Source organism: Xenopus tropicalis, chromosome 9, assembly GCF_000004195.4.
Source record: "Xenopus tropicalis strain Nigerian chromosome 9, UCB_Xtro_10.0, whole genome shotgun sequence".
In the NCBI taxonomy this organism is placed as follows: domain Eukaryota; kingdom Metazoa; phylum Chordata; class Amphibia; order Anura; family Pipidae; genus Xenopus; species Xenopus tropicalis.
In genome coordinates, this window is record NC_030685.2 from 68,356,980 (window position 1) to 68,382,745 (window position 25,766).

The 25,766-nt window shown below is 37.9% G+C and overlaps 1 protein-coding gene across 4 annotated transcripts in view; it reads right to left on the reverse strand.

Moving 5' to 3' along the window:
* The window catches only part of ubr3 (ubiquitin protein ligase E3 component n-recognin 3), a 111,539-nt gene that overhangs the window by 64,055 nt on the left and 21,718 nt on the right, over positions 1–25,766 (reverse strand). For all 4 annotated transcript variants that reach the window (XM_012971084.3, XM_012971083.3, XM_012971082.3 and 1 more), the window contains exons 3-22: positions 23,303–23,461; positions 22,352–22,492; positions 19,167–19,216; positions 17,927–17,993; positions 16,887–17,017; positions 16,502–16,730; positions 14,470–14,649; positions 12,984–13,117; positions 12,329–12,415; positions 11,470–11,535; positions 10,153–10,242; positions 8,939–9,067; positions 8,805–8,857; positions 8,381–8,514; positions 7,142–7,227; positions 6,703–6,844; positions 5,223–5,319; positions 1,066–1,207; positions 781–885; positions 306–476 (exon numbers count right to left, since the gene is read on the reverse strand). In XM_012971084.3, the coding sequence (XP_012826538.1) occupies positions 306–476; positions 781–885; positions 1,066–1,207; positions 5,223–5,319; positions 6,703–6,844; positions 7,142–7,227; positions 8,381–8,514; positions 8,805–8,857; positions 8,939–9,067; positions 10,153–10,242; positions 11,470–11,535; positions 12,329–12,415; positions 12,984–13,117; positions 14,470–14,649; positions 16,502–16,730; positions 16,887–17,017; positions 17,927–17,993; positions 19,167–19,216; positions 22,352–22,492; positions 23,303–23,461 (2,393 nt within the window). The remainder of the gene's footprint in view (positions 1–305; positions 477–780; positions 886–1,065; positions 1,208–5,222; positions 5,320–6,702; positions 6,845–7,141; positions 7,228–8,380; positions 8,515–8,804; positions 8,858–8,938; positions 9,068–10,152; positions 10,243–11,469; positions 11,536–12,328; positions 12,416–12,983; positions 13,118–14,469; positions 14,650–16,501; positions 16,731–16,886; positions 17,018–17,926; positions 17,994–19,166; positions 19,217–22,351; positions 22,493–23,302; positions 23,462–25,766) is intronic.

The window sequence follows — 25,766 nt, forward strand, 5'->3', positions numbered from 1 at the left end:
TTTAATGATAATTCACTTTTCCTGTGTAATAATAAAACAGTACCTTGTATTTAATCCCAACTAAGATGCATGTAATCCTTATTGGAAGCAAAACAATTCTACTGGGTTTAATTAATATTTAAATGATTTTTAGCATAGTTAAGGTATGGTGATCCAAATAACAGAAAGACCCCTTATGCGGAAAGACCCCAGGTCACAAGCATTCTGGATAACAGGTCCCATACCTGTACTCAGAGAACAAATAATTACCAAAAAAATATTCTGTAAAGTTACAAATAATTTTGACAGTGCCAGTGGTTACTTACCTGTGCCGAGGATGGTCCGTCAGTGCTAGTGCTTGCTGGGGGCTCCCTCCTCACCTCTGGAGCAGTCTCTGGTACTCGCACTCTGACGTAGTTAATAAAGTGGCGCATGTTGCACAGTAGGTTACTTCCAGGAAACCAGCTGTCGTGGCATCTATCTGGCCCAGCAAAATTCTGAAACATTCAATGTTATTAGTATGTTAAGTAAACTGTTCCTAAAAAATTCCAGACATTTTAACCATTTGGCGACTCATGGCAATCATTACTAAATGAATTAGTTACTGAGGTTATTAAAAAAGGAGAATTTATGATAACAGAATCATAACTGTAATAATAATCAAGAGATGGTGTGGGTTTGTGTTTCAACAAAATCAAGACCCTTTATATGTTAACCAATGCACAGACCACATGCCTTGGCAGAAACTATATTTTTATATGGGGTGCTGGGCTTTATTAATGAAACATGTGCCCATTTTACCTCTTCACATGACTCGTCCTCGGGAGAATTTTCTAGCCCAAGCTCTATGAGATACAAAACCATACAAAGAACGTGTTCTGACATATTCTGATGATCCATCAGAATCTGTAGGGAAAGAAAAATGAATATGAATACATTAATATAATAGATTCCATGTGGCATGTAAATAAGTACAGTATTAAAAACAAAAATATAATAAATAAAATAATATAATAAATAAAATATACATTATACCATGTTAACTAATAATGCATTGTGACTACACATGCACTAAAGTCACATTACCTTATAAAGCAGTGTAAACAGCACAATGTGCAATGTTTTGCAGTGCAATAGCCTCATAAGGCCTTTATAGCTGTGATGCAGAGGGCTCCTTTTCTTGTAAGGCGGCCATGGGTTTCCAGAAAATCTCCCAGACTGCTTTAAACTGGCAATAAAGAGAGAAACATGGTAATCATGAGCAGTAATGGAAAGGGGGTCACTGACCCAGCAGCTAAATAACTATTGCTCTATTAGTCTCCCATTAAAACTACTGTCTGGTTGCTAGAGTGACATGGACCCTAGCAACTAGATAGCTGCTAAGATGCCAAACTGGAGAGCTACAGAACAAAATTATATATTTCATTTAAAAACCTTTGAAATCTTTAGGAACAAAAGATAACAAGGCAACATGCCTCAAAAAATGTTACCTCTGCTATATAAAATCTGTATTGCACATTACTGCCTTTTACCTCCCCTTGCGAATTTAGCCCTACTGAGCCAAGAAACAAAATGGGCAACCAAAGACTGTCAAAAGGATTAGACGACAAATAATGCAAGACCAGCTCACAAGCACAGCAGTTCTAGGACAATGAAGAACCTAGCCTCGGATATTATTCCCTAGAGCTAACCATCTTTGTGATCTTGGGTCAGCCTTTCCCAGGTGTCATAGCCGCACATGCTCAGTGTGCTCAGGGCCGCAGTGGGGGTGCACTAGGAATGCTGGAGGGGTTATCAGCATGCTCTATTCATAGCTGTGACGTATGTTTGCCCTCCTTACAATATAAATAATTTTTAGGTTAATCCTCTGTGGACAATTAAAGAAATTTAACAAAACACAAGGCCATAGATTGTAAGCTCTAATAGGCAGGGACGTCATTCCTCTTGTCTCCAAAGGGGCAGTATACCCCCCTTATTTCAACATGTGTTCAATGACTAGGGATTTTGCTGAATATACTATTGCTTTAATGAGGGAAATATATATTGTTTTTATCTTTTGCACTACACAGGGCAAGATCTGAAATGAAAAGTAGAGACATATTCTATTTGCTGTTCTTTAAAGCATAATCAAAACAAGCCAGCAGACCACTGACAACCCCTCTGTATTATGAGCTGCTCCTTATCCTAAAGCATAAGGCTACAGTTGATGGGAGGAGTATTTTTATACAGAGGGACTTGCTTCGATTGTGCTATATAAACCAATGATGTGGAATGTGAATTTATATATAATTGCAGATTTTGCCCTGTTTAGTAAAGGAAATAAAAACCATACACATTTCCTTATAACAGGCAAAATGTTCAATACAAGCCCTATTCATTGCACTATTGCTGAAAAAGGTGGGATGCTACCTTTAACACTTATAGTTGCATGTTTTGATTTATTTATATTCTTTATTGTATGTTGAGCACTGTTTTGTCTAGGATGCCAAGGGATAGTGCTATGTAAACTTCTCCCTACTAAAATGAATGGTCAAAAAAAAATAAATCTCACTTCACATTTTGATGCATTATGCCATTTGCCTGTTACCCTTCCAGGCATGTACACTGGCTACCTTGCAAGCATTCATGGAAGTGACAAGCATCATCAGAATTAAAAATGAAGATCTGAAATGTACATCCTAATAGGATACTATAAATAGGTTCTCTTACGACAGACAGATATTCCAAAACTTCATTATTGGTGGAATAGATCTGTATTCACAGGGTTCACATAACATAATATTTTGGGAGATAATATCTTCCATTAAAAGGGTTAAAGGAACGGGTCTGTTTATCTGCCACAGGAAAAGGTATTTTTCTTGTGGAAAGGACACAGTTACTTTCAGCCTCTTTTTAGCAGGACTTCAGGGAAATGCAGCATCCAATTAGCAAATAAATTGCTCCGGAATAAAGGTTAAGCAATATTTGCTCACGCTGGAAGGCAATGCATCATTCATCGTGACGGCTCATTCCAAAAAGACTCCAAGACGAATAGAAATGAAAAGTAGGACGTCAGCAAAGTGGCCCAAAAAATAGAAAGGAAAAAATATTTTGTGCCTCTAACATATGCCCTTTTCTGATGCTAAAAATATGAAAAATGGGTAATAGTGGTCATATGCTTAATAGCAAATGGGAATAAAGCCTTCTGGGGGAACAAGTGAGGCTCAGTTGCAGGCAATAGGTTCTTGCAAGTTAATAATAAAAATAAGGCATGATGGGTTAAGCTGGAATTATGATCTCAAGCTCAGAAAGAAATATATGTGCGTAGGAGATGCACAGTGTACAAAACCTAATAACTGTGTCTGCCCTGGTTACTTACAGCTCAGTAGCTAGCATAATGTTAGCTAATACTCTTTGCTTATGAAGATTTAATATTGTTTAATGTAACATGATACTGCAACGTGCACAGGCAAATTAAATCTCCTCTATGTGCTGCAATAACAAGACAATAAACTATGTTTATTTGTGTAGAGCTGCTGTACAAGTGCCAAAGTACAGTAAAGTCTTCTACCTGGTTAGCTCCACGTAGATAGTTTGTGCACAAACACCATGCATCTCCACTACAAAGACTATCTACGACCACACAGGTGGTGAAAAAAAAAGATGGCAACAAAATACATGGCTAACATCATTTACTGCAAAGACTTTTTCACTCATATTTAACGGATATGGAGCAGGGAACCTGTTCTACCAGTCAGTATTTGCATGTAATCTGAATGTATGATGCATACATCAGACTACTGTATGCGGCTGCTGAATATGTTGGCAGTTTATAAACAATCGTTAATAAAAATTCTGATTACTGTACTTCTACTTTAAACTATCCAAGGATTTCCATCTGTAGTCTAGTTGTTCTTGTGATAATTTCTTCTTCTAGGAATTCTTGTGATGCATATCACTCTTGGGGTATGAACAAAACACTCTAAATTCTGAGATGTCACGGGTAACCATTTGCATCTTGTAAACCTTACACTGATGGATTCGGTCTGTTTCTCAGAAGCCTACACTGGAGGTGTTCCCTTAACAAAATGGTATAGGGCTTTATCTAATGTATAGAACTTAAGCTGAGGTTGAATTCAGCAAGTCTGTAGCTAAGGTTTTTATACAGAGGGTAAAACATGGCAAGTAAAAACACAATACTCACAAGCATGAAAGTAATATAAAGTTTTGTGAGCCAACAGCTTCACCTATCAGACACGGAAATTGGTTTGGAATGTGTATTTTAACATCAGTATGTAGCAATTAAGGAAAAAGTGCTACATGTGGGAATCAAGCTGGCTATACTCTCAACCAACATGAGGACAGAAACTGGACTATAAATTTAACCCCTAGACATTAGGGGGTGTTGAAAAGGGAGTAACTACAAAAGAAGCAGACCCTGCAGTTGCAGGGGGGGGGCCCAGTAAGGCCCCAATTAAAGAGCAGTTCCAATATATTTTAGTAAAAAGGCTCATCTTACCAATGTTTTTGGGCCCTAAACTGAATTTGCTGTGGGGCCCAGGAACATCTAGTTACACCACTACTGGGTGTTGGGGTAGAACAGCAAAACGGTTGAACTCACAATCCCTCTACTACCAGCACCCCCAATGTAAAATCTTTGCAAAATGAAAAGACTATGACATACACACAAAAACAAAACAAGCACGTGACTCACAAAATTGTGACTCATTTACCAAGTACAAGGTGCAAAATTCCATCACTCGTGATACAAATATTATTTCCCAGAATTTTAGCGTAACTGGCAGTTCTACATTCAATAAATTGCAAATAAAGGTTGCACTTTGCATTCTCAGTGTGGGTGAAAATTGTTTAATTTCTAGCATGTCTATGTTCATGATGCCAATATTGGTGTTAGTGTACATTTTACTGGGTGCAGGAGTTGCATGTGCAGGCCCAATACCCAAAGGAAACCCTGGAAGTCATGACTCCTAGAAGAAAGGTTTTCTTTACAGGGCTCCAAGCAGATGCAAAAGGCAAAACGTTGCAAGTATAGAGGAATGTATAACTATGCAAGCACCTTTGTGACTAGCATATTAACAGATGCAATTCTGGGCTGTGTATTGCATCTTGCGCTGGTAAATGAGCCCTTGTGTCTTGTCACCCTAAGGAGACAGTGTTATATAGCAATATATTTATAGAGACTACACACTACATAAATCATGGTGGCATCCAATTTTATCAAGGAAGATTTCCAGTGTACTTACAATGCTGTGTATCTGTCCATGGCAGACTGTACATCTCTCCTGTAAACTGTCCTCAGAATCACCATTACGGGGTCAAATTCCTGATCCCAGATGTCACCTTATAAGCAACAGTTTTCAAACTTGTTACTTTTTATCAGCCAGTAAGTAAGGTTTACCACTGTTTCTATTCATGATTATGATATATTATATTACTCTATTATACAAGTACCTAATATAACTTTTAAGCAGATGGCATTTCAGCAATAAGACTTGGGGGCGGGTATTAGCTAAAACACTTTCAGAAGGGAAGATGAATTGGAGAGTGCCTCAAAAAAAAGAAATGAAAACTAAGAATAAATATAAAATTGAAGCCTCATGGAATATAGGGTACTCATTTTAAAATACATATGAAATAAATAATGAAGACCAAAAAAAAGTTGATTAGAATTGTTCATTTATATTCATTTATTGCCCTTATACAGGAAGATATGTAAAAGGGGTATATTGCAAGATGAAATAATATCAGACATTTGTTAATGTTAACATGCAGTATTAATCATCTCCGTTTGCAAATTATTATTCATGTACATCTACTTGAAAATCTACTCAGTAGAATTCTTGGAAATCTCAGTAAAAAAAACCAACCTGCTTATTGGTTCCACGCTACAGAACTGGCATTAAGCTAGCTCTCAAAAGAGAGAGGCAGAGCATGGACTTACAGCTCCACCTAGAGGTAGAGGTCCTACAGCTATACTAGGTCCTCTTCTCACAGAGGAGTTACACCTAGATCAGAAGAAACCGGACATACTACATTCAAATGTTTATTATATAGATTACGAGAATCTGATCGGTTCCGGTATGAACACATGTAAAGCCATTCCCCATGCACTGTGACCCATGCAAACTTAGGGGCAGATTTATCAAAATGGGAGTTTAGAGCTCAATATATAAAAACTCACTCACTTTCTATTCGTTCCTATGGAATTTTTAGAAGCGTATTTAATAGTGAATTCTAAGTTTCTCCCATTGATAAAAAACGTGGGTGAGTTTTTTATGTATTGAGCTCTAAACTCATATTTTTGATAAATCTGCCCCCTTAGTGTCTGCTCTGGGACAAACTTGAAAAATATTTTTTTTTATTTTCTCAATACGTTACATAACCAACCCATATGTATACTGTATAGATTTATGCAACATGTGGATCTTTTAAAGCAGCAGAAAGGGCTTCATTCGCTTAGTATGCAAGCAGACTTCCAATATAAAGGAAGACTTATAGTGGTGTAACAATATGCATCTCCACTTCCCTTCATTCTTTCTTCATGGCTGCCACATTTGGGGGGTAGCCTGGGAACACTGCTTATGTTGGGAGGTATACTCTTTGAGCAAAATTTAAAAAAAAAAACTGAATACTATTTAATATTGCATGTAAGTTTCCTGAAAGATCTCAACCCACATTTGGGTGATATTAAATTCATTGTTTGTGTAGATTTATTTTACTTACCCTTGGGAGTATACATTCCTTGTTGCATTGAGCCTCCAGGCTCAAACACGGGAGCTTTAAAATCAGCAACTGCAGACAACACAGATTCAAAGCTGCAACTCCCTGGCATAATACCACTTTTTGGGTTTGGGCTTTCTGGAATGTTAGCAGTCAGTTAAGGAAACTAGTATCTACCATGTTGTGCTTACGCCTAGCATCCGCTGCACCCTGTGCTTTGCATGCCATGTATGCTGTATGAACATGTATGATCTGAAAAAAGACCAAATGCCAGTACAAATGGCTTATAAACAGTGACTTGGGTTATCTTACCCGCAGCGGTACTTAGATGCATGTACATGCTTTTAAACTGAGAATAGCACAGAGATTGCCACTGCTGTGACAGCTTACACATAAAAAACGTTAAAGCACTGTTATTATGCAAACCTCCACAAAAGGATATAAGGTCAAGGAGTGAGCTGTGTGTGCGGTCATTCATACAGAGCTGGGATATCATCTCTGCGCGGAGAATCTCATCATCTGTCATTCCTGAGAGAAAGTGCAAATGTTTATTCATTTAACAATTTCACTGCTGTATATGCTAAACCCTGATTACGCTGAATTTATCTTTACATATATTTGTAACTAACTGTAAACTTTGATAAGCACATTGATTTAACATTTAAGCATTATGCTTTATTTTCCACTGTAATAGGTTTACACATAATGTTTTTCTTTTTATTTTATGTTTTATTTTCCACCTGTACTCCTGTAATTACTATCTAATTACAGTTTTACTACGATTGGTCTGTACTAATGATTCTAAAGCTGGCCATACACGTGGCGATCTGACGATGTTTTGTGAGACCATCGGTCGCACGAAACATCGTCAGATCCGCCACACACAGTCAGGGCTGAAACAGCAGATAAGGAGGTAGAAACAATAGGATTTCTACCTCCTTCTGCCGATTCAGCCCTGACGGCAGATTTTGGTCAGGCGCCTTCTATGGCGCCCGATCAAAATTTTCTAACCTGGCCAATCGGCAAGTCGTCCGATATCAGCAGCTTCCTGCGATATCGGTCGACTCGCCGACATGAACAAGGTTTCGTACGATAGTATCGGTGCGTGTATAGCCACCTTGATTGTAAAATGGAATTCCGGAGTGCCTGCCTATCTCGCTAATCTGTTCCTATATGGCTCCCCTATGCTGAGGGTCTGGGGCATGAGCACCTGGACCAAGCCTGCACAATGGGAAAGCTTTTTCTCTACAGCTACTGCTTAGATCTATATTTTTATGAAGATTTTTTGATCAATATTGATTTGTGATGCAGTCAGGTCTGGGCTGGGATTAAAATTAGGTCCTGGCATTTTAAGTACACAGAGGCCCAATAAATAGTGACTGTCTATGGCATCTTTCAGCAGTCCCTCTAGCATCTGCCAGAACCAACAGATTACCAGTCAGGGCCTGGGTGTGCTAAAAGGAAACCTGCAATGGATTCCCTAAAGAGTTCAAGGCTACATTTTTGCTTGCATTCAAAAACAAAATGGGAAACATAACATGCCTTTCAAGGGCATATTTCAGCTCTAACATGTCACAACTAACAGCACTGAACATATTCACAGAAACAACATATGGATGGCGGCACATCTCACTCTGCAGTATAACTAAAATGAGGTTTGCATAACCCATACACTTCTTACCTAAATGCAAGCGGAGGCTTAAAAGAATGACGAGAAATGTTAAAGCTCCCTCAAGCATTGACCGTTCATGATCTGCGTCGAGCACTGTGTTTTGGTGCTGAGATGCCATCGTTAATAGATCTACAACTTTAAATCTATATAACAAGAGGTTATAAATATAGTTAGATGATAGTTAATGATAGTTAATGCCATTTTGGCACATGACACACAAAATAAAAAGAAATGCATATTTCAATCACCAATATGAACACTTTATAAATAAACAACCCTGCATCTGCATTAGGATCAGATCTCTGGCTCACAGTTCAAACAATCAGATCAGATGAATTTCAGCACAAGTGGCCAAAGCAGACAAAGTTTGTTTGGCAGCATATGACATGTTTTGACACTACCCAGCTTACATTTAATAACAGTTTCATCTCACCTTTCAAAGACTGATGAAATAAAGTAGTCTGGGTCAAGTTTTGAAGCACAGACCTAAAGTAAACAAACATACGAAAATTACAAAAGCTATTTAATGTTTCAAAATTCTTTTCAATCAATATTCAGCAAATTCACCTGTAGAAGATAGATATCTGGGTCGATCATGGAATTGCAAAAATGTGACTGCACATATGTCATAGCCTGTCCTTTAATCTGGAGACCATTCCGAACCCACATGTTGCTGTGTATTTCAGACAAACTTGCCTGTTGCAAAGAGACCACAACATACTGTCAAAGGCAGAAGCGCAACTGTGTAATCTTGTAACAGAATAATTAGGATAAAACCATACATGAGCGCATTTCTGAAACATGTAGCCCAATCTAAATCAACAACAATATTTAAATTTACAGGACAATTTAAACGAACATACAAATTGCATAAAATTTAAAAAAAAGCCCATGATAGCATGCTGTAGCCTAATTTATCTAACTGATCTTGTTAATTATAGCTATGTGTGTATTAAATTCACACAGGTGTCCAAAAAACTATTGGCAATCATTTATGTAATAGCATTAACCACTTCCATTGACTAATAGGAGTTAATATTTGTTAAAGAAATAGCCCAATATTAAAAATATTAAGACCCAGTTTTAGGATTATATATGGTGAGTTTTGAACTGACTCTTTTAGATCACAGTAATGCCCAGCTATTAAAAGGTTATATATACTGAATCAGAGGTTCAGAGGTACAGAATTACACATTCTAGTTAAACGGTGGTGCTAAAGATATTCATAATTTGGTGCAAAAGAAAGCATCTTGCCCCATTTGGTAATAATGAGTATTCTCACACTGTGAGATTTTACAATGTATTTACACTTGCTGATTGGCTAGGCACAGGTTATTTTTGTTGTTAGCCAGGATACTGTATGATCTAGCAACCACATTTTGTTCAGTAGTGCAAACTAGCGGATCACAGTACAATTATAGAGTAGCTAGGGCTCCTCATATTCCACATCTGCCAGTGCCTCAATCATACGGCAAGAAAGGGTATTGGCAGATGACGTTTTCAGACTGCTAAAAGCCAAAATCTGCCAAACTGACTGATGAAGTTTGGCCATCTGTGGCCACCTATCTAAAAGGATATATGGCACGAGTGGTAAAAATAGCACTTTTTATCTTATCTCAAACACCTTACACAACAAGCATCAGAACCACAGCTTTCACACAAAGGAACTTGTATCCAAGGCCCACTTGTGCTTAGACCTGTTAATAGTTGAACGGTCAGCCACTTTGTGAAACTGCTATTGGACTGCAACCTTATAAATCATGTTAGCATTTTTACCATACCTGAATTAGTAGTGGATGAACCATTAGTTTCATCAGCATTTCCTGGTCAGGCAAAATAGAATCTAAATCTATTTCTTGGCATTTTATAGCCTGCAAATAACAAGAAAAAAAAAATTGTAAAAAAAATATTAAAAAAAAAAAAAATGAGATAAGTACATTATAATTAGCCAGATTATTATTCTTGCTACCTTGAGTCATGGCTCATTTTCCAAAACCATACAACATTAGAGTATCTCCTTCTTCAGGAAAATAACGATAACACTAACATATTATGCCAATGGCATTCCACTGGCATCTATGATGTTAGATATAGTGAATATTGAACAGTATAGCCAGCAACATTAAAAATGCCCCTTATTCAGCCTCCCTTTCAGTGTTAACGTCAGTACAAACATAACAAATGCAAGAGAAATTACCAGCAAAAATACTGCTTACCAGCATTATGTTGGTCATCTCACTGATATTTTACAAACTCAGATTATTGTGGAAATTTGGCTTCATGATTATAGACTGAAACCAGATATCAATAAGAGAAGATATACTGCTGTTTAGTTAAAGTTAACATCGTTAACATCTAAAATCTCCATTTGTAAGAACATGGAGCCAGATTTACACAGATCATGTGAGTTTCTCATTGGAGGATTCTCTTGCACTGAATTGGACTGCTGGCCCCAGAGAGCTGGGGAAAAGCAATAATGCTAAGAATACAACCTTGATATTGCTGGACAGCCCCCCCAGCATGCATTTGATTATATGTTGGAGCTGAGCTGTATAGTAACGCAACAGTGTTTATTTCTGCTTTAATGACACCCCCTAAAAGAACAGAACTCTGCATGGAGATGAGCAAGATCTAAATATAAGGACTATGACAAAAAGGGTGCTGACACCCACTGGAATCATGCTGCTGGCATGCAACAAAGTATCTTGAAATATCTTTTCCCTGCAGTGAATGGGAATCCCCGTGTCATTGCCCTAATGCATGACATGTGTCATTGCCCTAATTCATTTTGTAGACTCCTTCCATTTCATAAAGTTTATTGAGCCATAAAAGGGTGTATGGGAGCAAGAAAATGCTATGCAGTTGGAAGTAGCTATCAGGGTTGGAAGTAGTTATAGAGTGCTTGCAGTTTACTAAACCTGTCCCAAAGGGGACATAGCAGTACAGCACCTTTTTATACACTCTATTGCACACTGTCTCTCTGTGAGGGAGAATAGTAAGCTCTACATCTAATTGTGCTATAAGAATAAACTCATATATATATATATATATATATATATATATATATATATATACACACAATCTGTATGTACACTCACCTTGCTTAAAAACATAGCATAGTATCGATGCAGAGGCAAGTGAAATGTGACCTGGTTTGGAGCAGGCTGAAAAAAAAAACACTTTTTAAAATACATGTTCTGAACTTTAAAAACATACATGTTTTGAATGTTTATTCCATATAATAGAAGCAAAAACGACAAAAGCTGCATAAACTCTCAAATGAACTTTCCCACTAGATTCTGGAATACAAAGTTTGTAAAATGACTTCCACCCTGCCCTCTGTAATATCTCTGCTCGTAGAATTAATTAATTAGTCCTATATTATCTGAACCATTCATTATTTGGGACGTTCCCTAGATATAACGAATAAGGTAAAATAATTCCTTTTTTATTTTTTGCAAACAATATTAAATTATTTTTAACCTTCATTACAATTTCTCTATATACCGGTAGGAGTACTATAATATTAAAAGACAAGGAAAGGGTTCATTACTGGAGGGTGCAAACTTATATAACACTAGGGTGTGGCACTAGCCTTAGATGCTACTCTTTAAGTTATGATTTTACTCTACATCCTTCAGGGAAGCTGCAAGACATTCCTGGGACAAGAGACCCAAGCTCAGCCTGGGTCTGAGGTTTGCGTTATAATTACAGGGGAAGGGTTGCCTTACAATCCTGTTTCTTTAACAAGGTTAACCCACTTTGCTGGTCACAAAGCTGCCTACAAAATGTCAAGTGAGAGCTGAACAAATGTTAAAAGATGTAACTTCACAAGTGATTTATTTAACTTACAGCCCAGAAAAATATATAGGAAGTAACATTAATCTTAATCCTTTGAACATTTCAAATTAGTTTTATAAGCAATCATCAGGACTAATATTCATTTATTTAAGTTACCTCATCTACAAAATTGATAGCATCAAACCAATCCTGAAGAGCTTCAAGGCAATATCGAACAACATTTCGTGTGTATTCTTGTGTATCCTAAAAGGGAAATGAAAGGGAACAAGTCAACATTAATACTTTAATAAGAATACCACACTTTTGTGAGAAGTTTATAACTGGAGCACATCAAAAAGCACCATTGATCTAATGTGAGATTTGTCTACTCGGTGACTAATAGCTGCAATACCAAACATCAAATGAAAGCATTTACAATACTACTAAAGAAAAACAACCCACTCTATATACATATTCTTATTTCCAATTTATCTGCGGGTGAGAGCTGTCATACTGCTTATATAAACAGGCACATTTTCCATAGAATAAAATGACTTGCGACTATTACATGTGTCATTTTGGATTTCATAAACCCAAACAGTAGAAAGTGGTGACTTATAATTGCCAATTGGTTCAATAAATTCTTGTTCATGTTAAAAAAAAAATTCTGACATTTAAAAAAATAAAATATAAGTGTCAGCCTGGCTGCAGAGCCAGAAATGAACATTTTAAAAATAAAATACTCGTCCCCCCAGGAAATGATATACCAATGATGTTTAAAATATGACAGTATCCCTTTAAATGATGGAACAGAAAAGAGAACTCTCCTTACTGGAACTTTGCAGTGCGATAAAAGTCCCCACATGGGCTGGGCACAGGCTTCAAGTTCAGCAGCAAATGCAGCATAGTATGTCTGGGATTCAAATTCTACATGTTCGGTGAGCTCTCTTTTGTTTAAATTCATACCTGCATAGTAAAAAGAAGCGATCAGATCAAAAAAATACTTTGGAATATTTAGGCTTATGTCAGATTGGGCGTTTTGACTGCTGGTGTCAACAAACTGCTGTTAGAAAACAACCAACTGCTGTTATAAAACTCAATTTAACATTAGCCTTAGGGTGTTCTTTTAAAATAAAGGAAAACAAGAAAATATTTTTTTCTTAATTACTGATCTGTTATTGAAGCAAAATTGAATGTGATACTGATATACAGTGCCATGTTCTGCACAGCAGCCCTCTCTCTATCCATGTTTTAATATACGGGTATGGGTTCTGTAATCCGGATCCCCATTACCCAGAAAGTTCCAAATTGTAGGAAGGTCCTTTCACATAAACACCATTATAAGCAAATATTTCTAGTCTTAAAAATTCTTTTTTTTCTTTGTAATAATAAAATAGTACCTTGTACTTGATCCCAACTAGGATATAATTAATCCTTATTGGAGGCAAAACAACCCTCTTGGGTTTAACTAATGTTTAATTGTATTTTTAGTAGACTTAAGGTATTAAGATCCAAATTACAGAAAGACCCATTATCCAGAAAACCCTAGGTCCCAAGCATTCTGAATAATTCTAATATTTTAATTTGTTGCCATAGTTGTTATTAAAGGGGAAGTTTACCTTTGGCATATCATTAATGTCCTATTGTTAGCAACTTTTCCATAGGTCTTAATTTTCTCTAGTTTTTTAATTATCTGACTTCCTCTTCTCCCTCTTTCCAGCTTTCAGTTGGGGGTAACCCAGGCAGCCAAAAACTATTGCTCTGTGAGACTATAGGTTTATTTTTACTTATTATTGATCTTTCTATACAGGCCCTATCCTAATCATCTTACCATCTCTCATTCAAACCACTGACATGTTTCTAGAAACTAGACCCCAGCAAACACAGAGCTTTTAAAATTCCAAAATAGAGTGGTGCCGAAGAAAACCCCAAATCATTCAAATAACACAAATAACTATAAAATGGAGACCAACTGCAAATTAATTTCCAAAGATATTGCTCACAATATTCCAAAGACAAACATAACATATGTAATTCCAAACTGCAAAGCATTAAGCACTCAGGACTTGAAAATTAAAAAAATATTTTTTCGTCTACCGGGGTCTCAAATAAGCAATTATAATTACTGGGGGCGGGACTAACATTTGCCCCACTCATTGATTATACCTTTCTTTCTAATTTAAATCTTTTTAGAAAGTCCCTCATATGCCCCTTGATTTACTAAAGCACCATCCAAGCTATGTAATATGATTTATATGGAGTGTAGCACAATCATTTTTGTATAGGTGAATATATGTGTAAATGTAAAAAGAACCCACCTTGAAAGAATGATACAAAGTTCATCCAAGTAACTAATAGCCCGTGATCCTCTAGGAATTTCTTAGCTACACTTTGGTGAGAGAGGATATTAATAAAATCACTAACAAGGGGCCAGTAGGTATTGTTTTTCAGTAAAGCTTCTCCACAATTCACCACCACATGTAAACTGTTTTCTTCATCTAAATAAAAGAATAATAATTACACATGTTATCTGCATGTTTAAAAGGAATATATTTGACAAAAAATTAAATAAAATAATAATCAGATTTTTGCTTTTGTTTTTAACTTATAGGTGACAGTTCAAAACAAATGACAATGGGCAACACACCATCATAGATATGCCCCCAAGTGTGTTGTCATTAGGAACTCCTCCAAATGGGCAATGTTGTTATGTCTGTGTAACTGATGTTAAAATCCATGAACTCAAAAGGGCATTATATTTTCAGATAATAAATACCATGCCAACATTGTACATGGTAAACTTGGTAATAGCAGCTGCATGAGCCCAATGAATGACGAAGAAACAAATAAATTGGGTTGGGGCCAAGTAACTTTTAACTACTTCCCTATAACATACCCTTGGGCATTTAGTCACACTTTTCAGGTTTGGAGCAGTCACCGCACCAAATGTAAAGGCTATGCAGTCAATCCCCAATTCTACATAAAAGTTTCTTTACAATGCATGTTTGTCCCCTCTGAATGTTATTCAAGGAAATACTAACAGATTTAAGGGCAGTGGCAGACGGGGAGACTAATCTCCCCACAATGCCACCCCACCGGCAAGAATGTAAATCGCCAGTGGGATGGCATACACGTCGCTGTGATTTCCAAGGCAACTTTGGGCAACTTCAACAAATTGTAGTGACGCGTGTGCCACCCCACCAGCGATTTACATTCTTGCCAGGTCAATGGCATTATGGAAAGATTAGTCGCCCGCAGCACCGAAGATTTGTTGTGGGGTGACTAATCTCCCCTTTTGCCACTACCCTAAGGGTGAAGAAACATGGAGCTACTTAGTAGCAGCTACTTGTCAAGGCTACTAAATGCCAGAAATACCCTGCCATAGACAATACTGATAATTGCCTCTATTAAAACATACATAGAGACAGTTATCAGTAAATGATCAGTATTGTTTATTTTACTAGCCACAACAAGTAGCTGCTACTAGTAGCTCTGTGTGTTTTCACCCTGATATTTTCAAGGTTAAGGCATGCTTAGTGCTGTAGTCCAGCGATATCAGGGTTTGACTCTTAGGGCTCTGGCACACGGGGGAGATTAGTCGCCCGCGACAAAACTCCCTGTTCGCGGGCGACTAATCTCCCTGAGTTGCCATGACCCGCCATCCCGCCGGCGAACATGTAAGTTGCCGGCGGGATGGCAGACGCGGCGGCGCGATTTGCGCGAAATCGCGCCGCCGCGTCTGCCATCCCGCCGGCGACTTACATGTTCGCCGGTGGGATGGCAGGGGTAGGCAACTCGGGGAGATTAGTCGCCCGCGAACAGGGATTTTTGTCGCGGGCGACTAATCTCCCCCGTGTGCCAGAGCCCTTAAACGTCTTCCCCAATTTCTCCAGAGCCAACAGTTGCATTAAAATGCATAATAGTCATGCAGTGGGAACCTCACCTGATCTGTGTAAATCTGGCTCCATGTGCATTAAGCACAGGTTTCCTAGCACCATGTCTGCTTCCAGTATAATATAATGAAACCAAATGAGAAAATAATAGCTATATGTAGGATCATTTTTAGTCAGTAGCAAACGTATGGTGATTTTTTTTGCATGTGTTTTTAAGTTTTCGTCAGCTTTCATAGAGAACTAAGGGCACAGTGGGACAGCTTTAGGGTTGGGTTTAGATTCCCCAAATATTGTTTAGCCACAGCCACATTTTAAACTGTGGCCTACTGTAAGTGGTAAACCCTGTTACTTTGAACACTCGTATTATCCTAAAATTTTATCCTGTGGTAGGTTGGGCATTAGTTGTGCAGAGTGTTCTTGATAAAGCTAGGTCACTGGAGTAGAGTAGAGAAATTACCTTGCAGTTCACTTTTAATAAGGCAACTTTCCATCATGTACAGTAGCACAGTGACCATAATGTCCAGAAGTTGGCACTCTTCTGTGACTTGACGCGCCAGCTCCTCATTGCTGAACAGCTGGACACTGATGTGCACAATTCGATTGGACATAGTGTCCGATTCATGGCTTTTCTTCAACGTCTTCATAATGAAAGCATAATGCTGGACAAATGTTTTCGTAAATGCAATCTGCAATAAAATGTAATTGGCATTTACAATTACAACTACACTTGTGCACATACATATCAGCTAAGGGATTAGTCCCCAGACTAAGCCTTAGCCGAGCATCTAAAAAAGGAATTTCCATTGCTATAAACAGGTACACTAAATATAACAGCTACTTGCCTTATAATCTTGATCTGGTAACATATTCAATAAGAAAGTGACCATTTTCTGTGGAAATTCATACTTTATTGTCCAAAATAACAGTTCTTCTAGAAAACATTTGTGTTTCAACATATCCATGATAGATTGATCTGCAAAAAAATAAAGAGTAACTTAGGAGATAAATATAAAGAAAGAGTGCAATTTATAGTGTCATCATACATCTTTAATTTATTATTAAAAGTGTATTTATGACACTAGCTCCCATATGTAATAAAAAACACTAAGTTTGCCCAGGAGCAGTAACCAACAGCAACCAATAAGATGTTTGCATTTAAACAGGCGACCAGAAAATGCTTCCTGCTGATTGGTTGCTATGGTCTACAGGCAAACTTTGTGTTTCTCATTACATAACCCCATATATTTATAAGCATTTGAAGGAGGCTACATATGTTTTTGAGAAATCTGATATCTGTTGATAAGAACACTGTGTTCTAGCTCCAGTGCAACTCAATTCTGGCAGGCTCTAAATGGCAAACATTTGTGATAAGCTAAAGAACCACGCCTGTCTTTTACTGGTGCACAGTGTCTAGGGCAATAGTTCCCAAATTGCAAGGCTGATCCCTGCTGGTGGGCTCAGAGATCAGTGGTTCCCAAACTGAAGTCCAGTGAGGGTGAGATTTGGGAAGAATGCCTATTTCCATTCTTAGATAATTCTAGAAGCCCAGACTGTCAGCCCTGAAAGCAAAGACCTGAGTGGTTTGCCACTGGCAAATGCACGTGTACAAGATAGTGCCTATGTAAGTAAATCGGCCTTGAAGTATCACGCATTTACCTAGGTCCCTAGCAATAAAGCTGCCTCCCAGGCACAGTTTGACACATTCAGGTTCCTAAGCGTACAGTTAAATGATGACATTAACATGGCCATGTGATATGTAGCATGAGTAGGCCTGTCTGCAGAAAGTCTACCTGAGTAAACTTGTGCCAAAGCTCTCTGCAACTTAAGATTGGCATTTTGTATGTTTGTTTTCATTAGATATTCTGTGGGGTCATATAAATACCTTTGGTGTTACTGCTTAGCTTCACTCTTTTTCTTTTCCCAACACACTGCCTGCCATCCTGGTCCTCCTGGCATAACAGAAAAAAAGAAAACTGCATTATATGTGCTTTCATTTAAGAACCAATTTGATTAGTGTATTAAGAAGCCATTTTATGTGTTTTATGGTTTTTTTTATATCATGTCCTAAATATGTCGGCAAGCTTGGACAGGTTCATTCAATAATTGAATTATTCAACAGAATTGAATGGCACGACTATAATAGGTGTTAGTAATCAGTTCTGCTGAGCACTGGTACCTAGAGAAAATTAATGGTTTTTACTGCTCAAAGCTATCAGGAGATGTTATTTATGCTATTTACAAGTATACACACAAAGACCAAGCCTATGGTATGATTACAAGAACCTTGCCTCATGAATTCATACCATGAACAAAGCTCATGAACATATGCACGCTAATTAAAGCTCAAGTATGCTCACAGAGCACAAAGCCGAGGTAAGCTTAACAGGAATAATTCTCATATATGTTAACTGGGATCAAGGTTCATGTAAATACAGACTGCAGCAAGGTGTAAGGTGCGAAGGAAGGAGCAGGCATCAACTATGCGATGATCGATTGATCAAGTCTACAGAAGGAAGGCTAGACTTGATCAATCGATCGTTGCATAGTGATTGCTGCTCCTTCCTTTGCCGTATCGCCTTAGTTCAATCAACAGGAAGCCAAGTTTTAACAGGTATTTTCTTTTAAAGCATTCAAAATACTAAGGGGTTTGCAGGATAGGGCAGTTATTGGTGCAGGGTAGAATAGCTTTTTTAGTGTTACTTTTCCTTTAAGGGGCATGTTTTTGTGCTTCACAATAGAGACTAAAGACTTTAGCCTTTACTATGAATATAGCACTTGTCAGGGGGCAGCCTAGGGGACGTTATATGGGCATATACGTTTACATGCCCTCTAGCTTTCTCGTCACTTAGGCCCACACTAGTAGAGCCCCCTGTACTTATGGCAGGTGGTAAGTACATTGCTCTCTGATATACTGTATCCAAAAGTGCTATGCTCCACACCTTGCACACACCTTTTAAACAAAGGAATGGTGCAAAGCACACCAAATTCCATGAGTGCAAGTGTTTAGCAAAAATGTTATTGTACTCATGTCTATGCGACTAGTAGAAGGGCCTTGCAAATCTTAAAAACACCCCTAGGAATACATTGTAAATTTGGTGGGACTATAAACGGTAAAACATTACCTCATCTGAAGATTCTAGCTGCCCTTGGGCACCTTCTGCACCTGCAACCTCTGCAAAATGGAAAAAAAAAATATCAGCAACTGAACAGTGCCAGACACATGCAGCACAGATTTCCCAAGGGTATATAGACAGTACCTTATTCTCTTTAAATTATATGCAATTACACCTCCACATTACCAGACAATTATTCATCTATCTAGTTGAAATATATTGTCAATAATACGCAAAGCTTTAGCCACACATATCCCTGCAGACTGTCAGCCCTACAACTAAGAGTGACTTTACCAAATAGTTTAGGTTTATTGCATAATTTATTATTAAATATTATATTTTAAGAAAAAATATTACTGGGGTTTCTTAAAGGAGAACGAAAAGTATAATCACTAAGGGGTTTCAAAATGTTTAGTATCACCCAGTTATTATAATCACTTAGCTGATGCCAGTGCTCCTGTTAGCTAAAAACTGAACTGGCCCAGGGTACTTCTGCAGAAGCTGATCTCTACTGTTTTCCAAACAGACCAAAGATGCAGAAGAACACAGGGGATCCAAGTTAGGTATTAGAACTAGTCTAGATCTACTCTTCCCACCACCATACTCTTCCAGTACAAAAGCAACCTTTGTCCTAGTATGCATGCAAGTCTAACAACTTGCACCCCCCACAGATTCTATATTTCCATGTCCTTACTCCTTACAGAGTTATAAGTTCAGCTTGATCAGCTCACAGTTTTTAAGACAGGCCACATTTTCACACACACCCCACCCCTTTATTTTTTTACAGTTTCTTGATTGAAGAATGCTCTCTAATTATCTAGCTCTGAAGCTGTATGATTACTTCATGTTCAAGAAGCATTTTTACTGAGGCTGGCTTCTTTAGCCTCATCTCACCCCACCCTCGAAAGCTGTTTTTGTAAGGTCTTGTAAACCATAGACTTGGCATGTGACTGTTCCCATTAATCCCATTATCCTAGTGAATAACTAAAAACAAACTAACAACCATGTTGTTTACTGTTCTCTATACCCTACTTCAATGGATATGCTCTGGCAAATAATTATTTTTAGACAGTATGCTATTTCTTTGGGCTGCTATATAATTAAATCTTCCCACAGGAATGTGCTAAGTACAGAATAACATTAATACCTTAGTTTTATGGTACCTCTCTTTACAGGCTTTAAGAAACATAGGAGCTGTCACTCTTATGGAGTATTTATGCCCCTAATCGCCTGGCTGCTCTTCTCTACCTTGGTTTGTGGCTATAACCTAATAAGAGGATTCTTGGATGTGATAAGGTAAATTGTGGTCAGAATAAGGCCATGTGCCATTAGGCAGCCTGTAACAGTTTTGAAGCAACAAAACACGAGGAAAGTAATTAAACATTTACCTCTTCAAATTTCCGAATAAAAAAGTAAAATTAAAAAATTGTGGACCTCTTCTGCCCACATTTTGCTTTCTCAATTTATGGCCATGCTGTTTGAAGATTTCTGGGGAGCACCACAGATAAGCAAACATACACGCACACATAATATATATAATATAATATATACGTATATTACATCTGTACTGACCTAAATCTTAAATGACTGGAATGTTTCACAGAGAATTAAGCCAGAGAACCAGCTGTAACTCCAGAGCTTCTATAAATATGAATTTAGCAATGCAGACTTGATGTACCGTACATAAAAACTGGTAGCAATTCAGAAGTACAGAAGTGAAATGAGCCAGCAGGCTTGATTAGAATGTAAATACAGCATTCGAGACAAGGTGATAATCCCACACCCTACAGACAACTGGCCAGGAAGATTACTGAGGTAGCCACATAAGGGTGTGACAGTGTTTATTGAGCTGTGACTTTCTTTATTACTACATGAGTCTCAGTTAGTGAGGGGAGCACAGTGCACTCAAACAGACAGCCAACAAAGGGGAAAATAGTGCAGCATCTCTTTGTGATAGTCAGTCCATTTACCCAACTTATTTTAACTTGAAGAAGGAATGAGCTAACTAAAATCTGCAAAGACACACAGCAATTCTTTCCAGTAAGACCAAACCTAGAGGTTATTTGACCTTGGCATATTTTCAAAAGCCATGGGTATGCCTCATTCCAGATCAATTATATGGGGTCTGCTTTAGGGATATGGTTACCAGTTTCCATTTTTACTACTGTAATTCAGACTACAATAAACAATTGCAGAATGTGCTCATTTAGAATGTATGAGATGCCAACTGTGATAAGAATAGCATTTTATAAGCTCTTACTGCAAAAGAAACCCATGGTCAACCAATACAAATCAGCATTATGATAAAAGATGCCAGAAAACCAGTATAATTATTCATTTTGTACTTCAAGGGGAAGTTCACCTATGAAGAAGTATAAGTTTTAAATGCAGATGTTATATTTTACTGCCTTAGACATAGCCTCCAGTGCCCCCTTGTCAACAATGGACAACCCCAGCTCTGATGCTCCAAAAATCAAATCATTCAGCAGCCTTCTCTCTGCAACAGAAGCCAATCAGAAATAAGTATGTATGCAGGTAAACAGTAGGCACAAATATCTTACTCCTTTCTGATTATGCAGTGGGAGCAAGAGAGGACCACACAGCTGCCATGAGATTTGAGCAATAAAACTGCTCTGCCTGATGCTGCCAGAACATTATAGACTATAACTAAGCAACAGCCTTAAACACAGCTGCCTGCACTCTTGGACATGTTATTGCGCTCAGGTTATTCTCACTGATAGAAGAAGTGGCAAATTCATGCATTTTAATGCCGTTTTTAAGGTGGAGATACACTGGTGGAACCTTACCCCAACCCTGGGTATAACTAATACAACAGAGCTTGTATCAATGCCAAACAATTTGCCATACATGGAACCATCTCAAACCATCACATATGCAGGAAGTGAAACTACTGCTCATCTTTAGTTCTGCATCTGCTGACAAGGAGCTTTGGCATCTTGTTTGGACCGATAAATTGAGATCCAAAGAGATTACAGGATGGTCCGTCAAAACTAACCCCTTGATGACATACATGTTTTATGTTTATAGAATAATATTGTTGAGAGAAAGGCAACATTAAAGAGTTGTAAATCCATAGTTTGTTGAGGTCTAAGAGAGTTGCAGTTCTACAGCTATGATTCAGTAAATTTAGTAAAGGCAGATGGCAAAATGTTTATTGGCAAAAAAATACAAACCTTTAACTGCTAGTGTACTTGTGCCAGGTGACTGCTCCTGTGCCCCACTGGAAACATTCTCTTCTGGAATTGACAAACCAGATTCCTTCAGAGCTATGAGATACTTTTCATGGCTCTTAGAGCATGTACTCTCTCCAGGACCTAAAATACAAGTTAAAATAAAAAAATGCATTCAGTTCTAATCATACCTTAGAGATTTTGTTGTAACTTATTTTAATAAATAATGAAGGTGCATCTTTTGGCAGGAACAACCCACCAAACAGCTACCCTGGGACCTAAATAATGCATAATATTCAATTCATTTCTCCCCAATACATCAGCTCCCACACATGAAATATATAAGTGGTGTCATGTATTAAACAAACAAGTTTTATGGGGATGCCTCCCCCAAAAAAACTGTTTTGTACAATTTAATTTGTAATTTACAATTAATTTTTGCACAATGAAAGAAAATGCAGATTTCCAAAATGCAATAATCAATACTGCAATTGGAAGTAGCATCTGTCTATCCCTTTCTGTTCTCTGTACTGTGGGTTCTGACAACAGAAACAAAGTAGCAGAAGCAAGCTGATTCACTGACCTTAAGAACTGACTGCTATACTGTTTCAAGAGTCAGAACCATCCCTAACATCCCTGACACACTTAAATTGCAACAGAATTTACAAATACCTTTAAAACTACTGCAATTTTTCATTAATCTATATTTCAAAGTTGCTTAGCTTAGCTTTTTTTTTTTTTTTAATTTTGGGGGAAAACTGATTTTGAGTGTTCATCCACTTTAAGTACTCTATAAGAGTAATATAATATTACCTATATGGAGAGAAGCTGAGCAGTGATCTGATTGCATAATGGAATATGGAATGCCGTAGGAAAGAGTGTAAAATGTAAGAATCATTTTCCAGTTCTAATAAAGTAATATGGCAAAAACAATTCTGCATGTTGGATACTTACCAGAAGAAAGGTCTTTATAAAGCTGCTGGTTGGTCAGGACCTGGGTGAGAACAGACCTCATAGCTCCACCCATCTTGGTTAAATCTTCCAAGAAGGAGATCTGAGGATCCAGCATCTGAAGGGTTTTCTGTAGATCTTTTTCCGGCGATGCTTCAGCTCCTGAAATAAATAATTAAGAGAAAGGGCTTAAAATGACATCAAGTTAAACGCATTTACATTCATTTATAAAAAAAAAAGAAGAAGCTATAATCTGTTCTATTCTCTTTTAACAAAATATACTATGCACTCTTCTTCAGTAATTAACGATGTTCCCTAGTTAAATGCACATTACACAACTAGTAAATACAGTATAGTTGCACCAGCCCCAGCGTTCAAACCTCAGAGTTTGGCTATGGGATGAGTTTGACAATAGCACCTCACTAATCCTCATCATTTCCTCACTGACTCCCTATCATGTTCTCCATACCCTCACTGCATGCCATTCTGATAATTTACTCCTAACCACTGTGCATTATCTCATCACTTTCTCTTTCTACGCCTATTTGCTCTCCTAGACACGCTTGAAAGTATGGCTTGAAGGTCAATTAGGGTGATATTTAGGGTAAAACTGTTTAGATATTCTTAGAACTATGGCCAGTTAATATACTAATACATTAAAGGGAACCTTTCACCCTAATAATAATCCTTTTCTAACATGCTTGCTTAGCAAAATAAGCTTTCTTACACTATATACATTATTTAACTGCTGTTTGCTTCAGTCTTGGAATTTCCAATCACAGCAACCAGGCAGGCATCATTTTATGGACACTTATTAAGGCAAGAATTGTATCACCCTAAAATCTTTTATATGCACCAGAATAAGGGACCTGATGCCCATGCACAGGATAATAACAGACAGTGAGGAGGGAGGGGAATGTGAGGAGTGCAGTGACATCTAGAAAGTGCTGAATGGAAAGTGAAAGTAATTGCCTGCCCCATCTCTATATTTGAGGTACAATATATGACTGACAGCTCATATTATTAAATACCATATAAACAGGTATGGATGTTTTATTTAAAAAAAAATGGGGTTTGATGTTTAATTTGAAAAGAACTTTTGTTATACAACTTTTTATTTTTGGGTGATAGGTCCACTTTAATATTCTCCTATTTCTGTTATTTGCCATAAACTAAGTGGCCCCACCCAAAGTTTGGAACTCCAAGGAGAGCTTGAAAAGTCCATTGACCACTACTGTTGTTAACCACATCATGCCATCCTTCCCTACAGTGTATGTTATACTTATTACAATCATTTCCCCCTCTTTGCATGCTATTTCCATCATTTCCTTCCCTCTGACAGTCTGCTATTTCCATCATTTCTTAATTTCCACCACTAAATACTATGCCCGTCATATTCTCCTTTACCCTCATCATCTTTGATGATTTCATGCTATATATTATCCCCATCATCTCCTTCCTTTCCATGCTCTATCCTATCCACATCATTTTCCTCCTTCTAAATATTTTAAACCTTCACTTCTCTCTGTCCATTGCATCTGTTAACTCTTTAGCATTGTGCGTCTTTATGCCTGTATGTATGCTTTAACAATGGGGATCCTTGGAGGTGATTACAATTAGCACTCATTTGTAATTCAAGTAGCAGTTTTGAGTAGAAGTAGCTGATGAAGTAAACAATGCACATCATGTATTTCAGTTTCTGCAGAATCTGCTACAGATTCTGCAGCACTTGCACTGAATGAATAAAAGATAAATGGCCAAAAGTAGCCTAGCAACCAACCTACATACAATAACAGAATTTTTAATTAATTTTTAAGAGTTGTAAAATCAACAGGGCTCCGGCTACTGCTCCAACAGGCACCATATTCTACAATGATGTACTGCTATTCCCTACAAGATACTGTCGGAGAAATCAATTAAAAAAATCTACTATTTATGATGGCAAACATACAGTATAACAAAGAAAATGAGTTGAACATGTAAGGTGGCCACATACCCACTCTGCTCAGTTTAAATGGGTAAAATATATCCCATTTTTGACACGAGTGCATTTATTTGGGCTTATGTAAAAAAAGATACATTCTAATGACAAAAATGAATATATGTTTTATACATAAATAAAATCTTTGCTTTTGTTTTCTAACTTGTAGGTGACCGTTCATACAGGGGCGGGCCAAGCTGACCGTGCGCCCTAGGCAACCCGGTTGGCCACCTCACCCCTGCACCTCCACCCCCCTCGCGTTTGCTTTGGCGCGCATGTGCAGTTCCCGGGGGGGGGGGCAGGGGTTACAATGCGGTCAGTTATTGCCATCACCACGTGATGACAAGCGGAGGGGGCAATGGCAAAGTAACGCAGACTAGGGGTAGGCAGGAGAGGCTCCTGCCTGGCGCCCCCCAATCGTTGCCCTAGGCAGCTGCCTCTTCTGCCTACTCCTGGTTCCGGCCCTGAGTTCATATTTAAATTGCT